The sequence below is a fragment of the Trachymyrmex septentrionalis genome, unplaced genomic scaffold, assembly GCF_001594115.1.
Source record: "Trachymyrmex septentrionalis isolate Tsep2-gDNA-1 unplaced genomic scaffold, Tsep1.0 scaffold184, whole genome shotgun sequence".
NCBI classification, from domain to species: Eukaryota; Metazoa; Arthropoda; class Insecta; order Hymenoptera; family Formicidae; genus Trachymyrmex; species Trachymyrmex septentrionalis.
Window position 1 is genome coordinate 54,240 of NW_017305011.1, and position 10,606 is coordinate 64,845.

The 10,606-nt window shown below is 33.5% G+C and overlaps 1 protein-coding gene across 3 annotated transcripts in view; it reads right to left on the bottom strand.

Annotated features, from left to right (window-relative positions):
• The window catches only part of LOC108746641 (intraflagellar transport protein 81 homolog), a 227,054-nt gene that overhangs the window by 35,862 nt on the left and 180,586 nt on the right, over nt 1–10,606 (bottom strand). For all 3 annotated transcript variants that reach the window (XM_018483543.1, XM_018483540.1, XM_018483541.1), the window contains one exon: nt 4,854–5,002. In XM_018483543.1, the coding sequence (XP_018339045.1) occupies nt 4,854–5,002 (149 nt within the window). The remainder of the gene's footprint in view (nt 1–4,853; nt 5,003–10,606) is intronic.

Sequence of the window (10,606 nt, forward strand, 5' to 3'; positions counted from 1 at the left end):
TGTACATTTTATTGCTAATCGGAAGCAGATATTTAAAATTCGATTTGAAATAAATTAATTTAAATTAAATTAAAGTTTCTGCTTATAAATATTGTAAGAACTATGTATTGTAAAATTACGTTATATAAAAAAATAAACGCATATTTAAACTATATATCTGGGTGTATGACATTATTTATTCCTTTTTTTATTACCGCAGCATTATCATATTACACGCGCTGCCAGCATTTTCGCACTCGACGGTACTGCGACGGATAGTCATGACCGTATTAAACGTTCTCTCTATTTAAATCATTAAATAAAAAACGTATGATAAAATAAAAGTAAAATTATTAGAAAGTAGCTAAACAATTACAAAATATAAATAATAAAGAGCATACAGTTACAACAATAGATGTTAACACAAGTCATATATTTAAAATTCACAAATAAATAAATAGGTAGACATTTCGATCAAGATTTGACTATCATCAGTACACACAAGATGACGAAAAATAAAATTCTTACAAACTAGAAACAATTAACAATAGTCGGAAGGTGTTATAGTAAAATTAAATTAGAATTACATAAAAATTATTGAAAAGAAAATACATAAAATTTCAAGCGCAATGTTCGCAAATTGAAATAGGTGAAATAATATTTTCCCTTCGCTTGTAGTATGAGTTGACAGCGTGAATAGAAATCAAGAGAGAGTAATATTTTAATCTTCTGATATAATGCTCTGTTAGATAATTAATTTGTGAACATTGTGCTTGTAAATTTAGGTATTTTCTTTTCAATAATTTTTATGTAATTCTAATTTAATTTTACTATAACACCTTCCGACTATTGTTAATTGTTTCTAGTTTATAAGAATTTTATTTTTTGTCATCTTGTGTGTACTGATGATGGTCAAATCTTGACCGAAAGATCTACCTATGTATTTATTTGTGAATTTTAAATATTATATATGACTTGTGTTAATATCTATTGTTGTGACTGTATACTCTTTATTATTTTTTAATATTAGAAAGTGGCTAAAATGTTACAAAGATTAAATGAAAGACAGCATACAGCCACGCTACAGATGTAAATAAGTTACATGTTATTAATTAATTCAAACAATATGTAGACGTTTCGGTCACAATCTGACCATCTTCAGTACCTTAATTCAAACGTTAAATACGAAGCGCCTTGCAGTTCCGAGTGTTAAGATGTTGAACTAACATTCATTTAAATTAAATTAAATTATTTTTTTCAGAAATAAATTGAGAGCCGATAAATTATCGGATTCACACAATCATTCTGATAATCCCCCCAAATTTTTTCCAAATCTTAAAAATTGTAATAAACTTATTGCGAAAAATTATTATATTGCCTCGGCCGGGAGTCGAACCCGAATCTCTTGCATTCCGTGCGAACATCCTGAGCCTTTAGACTACCGAGCTTATACGCGCGCTTATAAAGGGTGTCCCAAAATTAACGCAAGATTTGAATTTGCCGCCATTTGTGCAGTAAAGTGTTGGCAACCCAAAAAAAAACAATTTAACAGCTGACAGTTTAGGGTTAGTGAAAATGGAGCGTGAAAATGGATTATTGAACATCAACAAATGGATGCTGATTTTTCGAGCAAAATCATCCTAAGCGATGAAGCACATTTTCACCTTGATGGCTTTGTTAATCGCCAAAATCGCCCCCTAGATCGTGTGATTTAACACCATTAGATTTCTTTTTATGGGGTTATTTGAAATCACAGGTCTATGTCAACAAGCCCACAACCACCCGTGCATTAAAGGAGGAGATTCAACGCTGCATCAACGAAATTCAGCCACATTTATGCAAAATGGTCATGGAAAATTTCGACAAACGAGTGCGTATGTGCATGCAAAGCCGTGGAGGCCATTTGCCCGATGTGTTATTCCACAAATAACCCTATCCTATGTACTTTATGATTCAATAAAAAAATAACAATCAAAAGACTAAAAACTGTGTTTTCTATTTAATTCAAATCTTGCGTTAATTTTGGGACACCCTTTACATGCGTAACTCACTATACATATCAGTTATTGCGAAGAGTGTTGCTAAAGTCTCGGTTTTTGGGGGGATTATCAGAATGATTGTGTGAATCCGATAATTTATCGGCTCTCAATTTATTTCTGAAAAAAATAATTTAATTTAATTTAAATGAATGTTAGTTCAACATCTTAACACTCGGAACTGTAAGGCGCTTCGTGTTTAACGTTTGAATTAAGGTACTGAAGATGGTCAGATTGTGACCGAAACGTCTACATATTGTTTGAATTGATTAATAACATATAACTTATTTACATCTATGGCGTGGCTGTATGCTCTCTTTTATTTAATCTTCATTATTTATATTTTGTATGATAAAATATTTTTGCGTGCGAGAAGAAAATACAACGTGGCGGAAAAGATGACGAAACATCAGAGGAAGAGAGATAGTAAGTATATGCGGTAAATGTATGCAAACTTTTGTTACCGATGCATTTTTGGCGGCGGGTGACGAAAAAGATACGGAAATCATAGCGAAATGTCATAATGTTTATGTAATCTATCTGTGGCCATCACCTTTCCGGCCGACTTCACGGTCTTCGCTTTCTTCGGAGCTGGTTCACTCGGTGAAGTCCATTGTTTTGACTCGGGTTTGAAGTAATGGATCCATGTTTCGTCCACAGTAGTGAATCGACGCAGAAATTCATCTGGATTACGTTGAAATATCTCCAAACATTGTTTTGAAATCATCACACGGTCGCGCTTATCCCACAATGAGCAAACGCGGCGCAAAAACTTGCTGATAGCTTTCTCATTCCCAATTGTTCGTGCAAAATTGAAATCACTATACCATGTGATATGGCTGTGGCCTCAACAAGCTCGCGCACTTCACTCGTTGATCAGTCAAAACAATATCGTGGATTTTATCGATGATTTCTGGCGTAGCAGCCTCAATTGGATGTTCCGAACGAGGTGCATCACATGTGGATGTACGACCACGTTTAAATTTATTCACTCAATTATATAAAGTCGCAAACGCTGGTGCAGATGAACATTATCCAACTCGGCTTTGATTTCTTTCGGCGTTAAACCTTTCATATGTAGATTTGATCATTACACGAAACTCGTTTTTTTTTCCATTTTGCAAAAAATACAAAGATTGTTCGCTTTAATCGTCTACAGAAATGAAACCACGCCATGCTCAAAATTGACAGTAATCAGCTAAAAGATGCTACTTGTCAAAAAGTAATGTGACACTGCGAATGCCCTCTGACAGATTTTCTAAGAATTTATTGACTTGCCCTCGTATTTACATATAAAAATACTGATTTTTTATCGATTTAATTTGACACGTACTCTGTCGAATTATTTTTCCTACAATTGTTGATTTACAAATATACGAATAATTACAACAATTACATTAGAATATATTGGTCGTCCTAAGTTTAGCAATAAAGTTCCTTTAAAGTTAAAAAAAAATTAAAATGTTTTTCAAACGTAACGTTTGTCGTGATACTTTTTGAGTACACTCACAGAATTTTTTTGGAAAAACATTCATGTTGATATCTTTAGCACATTCTTTTTAAGTTTTAAAAATTGACTTTTCATAATTGAAAAAAATAGAATGTCACAATTGTCATTAAATTAATATATCATTCAGAGTGTTATTTCTTAGTCCTATTACAGTATTTTTTACAATAGTAGCATATTTAGCTTGATATCCTTAACGTTTTCTTCTACTTACTATTATATTTAAAATGTTGTGCGTGTGTTTCTTGTATTAATAAGATAATTGCCGCAATGTTAAGCCCTCCCTAGTCACAAACAATAGTTTTCGGTTTTTAACTACATCTTTGCAGAAATGTTAATTATTCATTTACATATCTTAAAAGCTGGGTAGATGAGATTGCACTATATTAGAAAGCTATAACTAATAAGAGTTTCCTGATCAGATGATAAACATCTTATATAAAAAAACAATTGCATCGTCAGCAAATCATCTTGTCCGCTTTATTCCTCAATCTTCAAATCCAGTGATTTTATCGCTCTTAACATCAATTGTAAGAGTGAGTTGAATAGACATTTCGTTCCCAGCAAGTATGACATATAAATCTTTTGGATTCATCTTACTAGTACTTAATATACGTTTGCAACTTCCTCGGAATCATCACTGGCATATCATGGTGAAGGATTTAAATTTATACCGTTGAGCGGGAATTTGATTTGTATGCAAGGATTATTTCTAAGTTTTGTACCTTACTGAGGATGGCTTCAAATTCGAAATATATAAAGTTGTAATAGCAAGAGTCAACAAATAATATATGTATGTTCTTTATGTAATGTAAAGTAATCAACCACTCAAATTGGAAGGGACAGTCCAAATTTTAATTCTTCGTCACTTTACAACGCGTTCCAAATTTTATCTCAAATTAGGGGCACGATTATGAATTTTCCTTCTTTTAAATGTGAAAATAATAAGTGCAAAATATAATTTTCAATGTGAGTTTTTTACTTAAAAACTTATTATTATAAAATATACTTATTATATTGTATATACTTATTATTTATAAAATATATTTGATAAAAGAATACTTTTAAAAAATAAAATATGATTTTATAGTTTGATATACTCGTAACTTTTGTTATGATCTTATGTTATGTTATACATTAAGTGTTATCAATTATTTATGAATATAATAATATAATATCATTTATGTGTTTTAATAACAATTATAAAAAAATATTTATTAAAATTACAATAATTTAATTACGATAATTAATATTGAATCTTTTTTTTAATGCTCCTCTTTAGCTTCTCAAGAAGTTGATTGCTTTAATACAAATTTTAATTGTAATATTACCTGTAATAATTTTTCCTTTAAACGTTTTGTTTCAGATAATAAATCACTCGTCGTATTTTTTATACTCATTTCTACTGTGTTATGACTTTTACGTGCTTTTCGATACTTCTCATCAATCTCACGTGCTGTTTGTCGTAATGTTTTCATATCTGTAATAATGAAAGACAAGATTAAAATTGTATCAAAAAACAGCTCACAAGATTAAATCATCGAGAAGAAGGTGGTATTATGGCACCCCAGTTACATTTTACTCAATATAACTTGGTTAATAATTAATATTTAAATTTAAAACTTGACAATTACATACGTTAAAATATTGTTGAATCGATTCTGGACTCAAAATTATGAAATATTTATTACTTAGAACTAGTGATGGGTATTCAATCATCTTTTGCGAATTTTCAATCAATTTAATCATTGCTCTGTTTCGAAACATTTCGAATATTATTCGAAACTGTATGCTCTTGAAATTCTTAATAGGTCTTGAAAGTCTTGATAAGTCTTAAAATTTGAGAATTCTCGATTCCTTTGAAAAAACATTTGTTTGAATTAAAAAAATGTGAGGGTTGCTATACGATTAAAGAAAAGTTTCTTTGATGTGAATGTCATTTCTTGAAATCAAATAAACTTCTTTTTGGTTTAAATCTAATTTTTAAAATAAAAAAAATTTTTATTTTTACCAAGTGTATTTTTACTTTAATCTAAAAAAATCAAAAAGAAAACAATTTTTAAATTATTTAAATTTTTTAGACTTTTCAAGATATTCGAAACTTTTCGAGACATTCAAGACTTTTCAAAACATTTAAGACTTTTCAAGACATTTAAGATTGAATGATTTCGAATTATATTCAAATTAATTTGAATTTTTTATAACATATTCAAACTAATTCAAAACATCTTGATACTCAACTCTACTTAGGACAATATTGATATATAAAAATGTGGCGGTATTATATAATGGCTCAAAGAAAAACATGGGTGATAATGTAGCCTTCCATAAAAATAGCTTTAAGGGGATGATGGAGCCTTTTATATTACCGATAGAACTATTCCAAATTCGGTAGTAGTGACATCTTTCATTCATTTCTTATACTTTATTATATACTATATATTGTTGTATCTCGCTCAAACGCATTCATATTTTCTTATCTAACATATTGCAACGCCATCTCTTAGAAGATTGAATATCTACCATATTGCTTTGTTTACCATTCCGAGTCTTTGCTCAGCATTCGTATATACGTTTGCAAATTAATATAAATCTTTCTTTTGAAACCTTTAATCTTAGTTTCATAAATTCAGTATTGTTTGTGTACGTCATGCGCTGAGCAGTGCACTATCGTGTAGTCCATACGAGCTATAAAATTTTTGTATTAAGGAAACATCTACGTCTGATGAGAGTTCTACGAGTTGAAATAATGTATTTTTTAACTGTTTTCCAATTTTAGTACAAAATATTGCACTACACCCAAATTTTGCGTCTACTTTAAGCCTGAAAAAGGATTTTTGATTTCGTTCGTAATAATTCGGAGATTTATATCGATTTGCAAAATATCGATAATTTGGCCACTCCAGCATCCCTTTAAAAGGGGGCTTATGCCCTCTGAAGACCCAGATTTTCATACGCTGTGAATGCTGTGAGCACGCACGTTTTTAGCTGTTTCCAGCCGCGCGCTGTTTCTAGTCGCTCGGTTTGCTCATGTTGTGAGTATTTAGACAGAACGCAGTCTGAAATATGATGGCGTTCTAAGTCACATTGTTAGTATCGAAAATCTGTAATATGTGTAATGTAAAATACAAATTTTACTGACAGTATGCACGGCCGTAATAGCACTTTCCGTTGTCATTTTAGGTTACGTATTGTGTCAAAAGGTGTCACATGAATACATATATTGCACATATACGTATAACTATTTCACCTTTTTTTACCAAAAAAATAAGTCTACTGATACAAATAGGATATGTATACCGATTCTAGACCACTATGTATTATGTAAGACAGCAACACGAACACGTGTATAACTTCTGAAATCAGAATGTTTCAAAAGGGTAGGAATGTTGTCAAGATCAATCCGAAGGAGGGATAATCTCAAGAACTCCTTGGAAGAAAAGGGCATCTAACTTTAACGTCGTGTATAACGATATTTACTGTTGAGATCTTATTTATTGTAAATCTGGTAACGGACTGTGTCCTGTACAAACGCCTCACCACAGTATATACAGTAGCGCAACTCTCTGTCAGCACCTTTCATGTTAGTGTTGGCCAGAATGGAGTACGCATGCGTGAAATAAGTAAGTTACTCAGCGTTGCCACGGTACTACCTAAATTTCTCTTTTCATCTTTTTTTCACTCTGTCAAAAGGTTTCTTCGAAAAACTTACTAGATTTATTCGCATCGCAATCCAACGAATTCGTTGAAGTGAGTTTGAGCAACAGAGGATACAAACAAGTACAAACACGTAATCGCGCCGTTGATGTCAGTCACACCCAAGAAACAGAAGAAGAAATCTGGAAAGGGATTATCTCACGCAATGACATTGAACGACAACGCGATCGATTACGTGCACTGGGATGATCCCAACGAGCTGGTGGATACGATTGCTCGACACTTTGCACCGAGCAGGCAATAACGCTCACGACGAGATGCTGTCGATCATCAAGGAACTTCGCGAAGCCGGTCTTATTTTAAATTAAATCGCGTATCCATAAAACGAGTCAGTCGACACCAGCGAGAAAAAATACATTATTTTCTTGTACTCTGTATTACACGTCGAATCATAAAAAAAAATCTGATGAAAAGAGAGAAAAAATTAGCTCCGAGAGACATCGGTTCGTCGAGGAATTGCACGCTCCGGCGAGAAGAAATTTTCCGCGTCATAGTCTAGGGGTACGACGATCTGTGGCAGACTGATATCGTTGCGCTCGTACTCGGACTTCAACAGAGGCCACCTACTACATACTCACCGTCATCGATGTGTTGAGCAAGTACGCTTGGGCCGTACCGCTCAAGAGCAAGGGTGGAAGCGAGACGGCTAATGCTATCTCTGAGATCGTTCGAGAGAGTAAAAGTCCGAAAAATTTACAAACGGATATGGGGAAAAAATTTTACAACGCCGATGTACAGAAAATCTTGAAAAAACAACGTTAATCACTATTCTACGTATTCGACATTGAAAGCGTCAGTGGTCGAGCCGTTCAATCGCACGCTCAAAAACGACATGTAGAAGATATTTATACTCAACGACAATTACAAGTGGGTCGACGAGCTGTCGCGTATCGTGTCAGATTACAACGCGCGCAAGCATCGCACCATCGGCATGCGACCCGCCGACGTAACTTCCGCGATCGCCGAAAGCTCTTGGGCACAGTGTACAGCACGATAAAGATCGCGGATCCTGCAAAATTCAAAGTAGGCGATTCGATACGCGTGAGTAAGTACAAGACGATTTTTGAGAAGGGTTACACAACAAATTGGACCACCGAGATGTTTACGATCGTTGAGGTACAGTGTACCAATCTCATAACCAATCTACTCGGGGACTATCGTGAAAAATCCATCGCTGGAGCGTTCTACGAGTTGCATCACGCTACTCATCCGGACGTGTATTATCTCGTGGAGAAAGTATTGCATAGGAAGGAGGACAAGGTAGGACGTCAAGTGGCTGAGATTCGATGAATCGCACAATTCATGGATACACAAAAATAATGTTATTTGATAAAATTTTAACTGATATATTTTGTATACATATAACAAATATAACAATATAAGTATATAAACGTGTAAAATATATTTTTCTTATTATCCTTTCCATTTTTTTGTTTTAGAGTATATGAATATAAAATACGTATATAAATGTACGATACATGAAAAAAAATAATAATAATACATAATAAATGGCATTACATAAAACATAATAGTAATATAACTTATATAAAACGTAAAAACATGCATAATGTGTAAATTATAATAGTACATAATATTTAGTAACAGGTATATAAATTGTATGAAAATATTTTTAAAAATGTAGAAAGATATACACGAAGCACAAGATAATACAATATAAAGCATAGTAATAGTAATACATATATACTGTATAAAAATATTATATATAAAAATGTAAAAACATAGTAATAATATAAATGTTGATATGTACATACATATATGAGGTCTGGTTATTAAATAACGAGACTGCTTATGAAAAAGAGTTTTATTTTAAAAATTATTCTACAATTGAATGCTCCCCTTCAATGTACTCCCCTCCCCTCGCCACACACCGTTCCATTCGTTTTTTCCATTGGTCAAAACAATGCTGGAAGTCTTCTTTTGTAACAGCATTTAGGAGCTCCTATTTATAATCTTTGATATTCGGTATTTTGTGTCTCAAAAATTATTTTCATAACATCCTTTTTTAAATAAATTATTACAAAATGATGCTGTACATCCAACCATATTTCTAAAATAATTTCTGTAACTGTTTAACGTTTATTTTATCACTGTATTTTTATGTTGTTTAATGCTAATCCTAAAATTGACAACAGTCTGTTGGATAAACTAAGACCGCATATATTTCTTTCTCTCTCACAGAATTTTATAAAATATGGCGTAATCTCTCTTATGGCGCCACTCTGATTATAGATTCTTTGACTTGGGGCCCAAGTGTTCTCTCTCGTTTCGCATGCGTGTAAAGTGTATCTGTGAGAGAGGGGATCGAAAACACAAAAAAGTTCGACGGACTAATCTGGCTAACAAAAATTTGGAATAACGTAACAATCCGAGACAAAACACGTCCATTCCGGTTCGCGCTTGTCGTGAGACGCCTCTTACAGAACGTATACAAGACTCTCTTTGCCGATCTGACTGTAAGTTGTTACATTTTAGTTTCTCGTTCTCTTTTTTGATCCCCTCTCTCACATAATGCAATTTATACAGGCAAACCGAGAGAGAACGCACTTGGGCTGTCAGAGAGAATCAAGAGAGAGCGGACTCACGCCAAAATCGCTGTGTTAAATGCATCGTTAAAGTGAGTAGGAGATGATGGAATATACGGTACTGCATACACTAGTACAGCACTAGTATTGTGTGTATAACATATACGAGGTCTGTTCAAAAAGTATCGCAAATTTTGAATTTCCGCGGGTTACGTATATTCGATTTTCGATTTTTTTGTGGCGTTATGTTGGTACTCATGTCTCTCACTTATGCCGACAAGTTCGGCCATTTTGAATGTTCAGTTAATTTTTGACAGCTGCTTTGCTTGCACGTGTTTTGGCTCGTCTTCGATTTTTGCCTATTCCAAAAAATGGATCAAAGAATCTGTATCAAATTTTGTGTGAAAAACAAAATTAAGTGCGCGGACGCATTCCGAATGTTGACTGTGGCATATGGTGAAGCTACCTTGGACCGAAGCAACGTTTATCGGTGGTACAAAATGTTCTCAGAGGGCCGAGAAGATGTGAACGACGAAGAGCGTGCCGGACCTCCGAGCACGTCAACAACAGACGAAAACATTGATGAAGTGAAGAAAATAGTATTGGCCAATCGGAACGGTCAATAAGGAATATTACCTGCAAGTTATGCGCAATTTGCGCGAAGCAATCCGCCAGAAACGCCCGGATTTGTGGAAGAACAAAAATTGGCTTTTGATAACGCCCCTGCTCACACATTGTTGCTTGTGCGCGAATTTTTGAACAAAAACCACACTAATGATGCCGCAGTCACCGTATTCCCCAGATCTGGCCCCCTGTGACTTTTT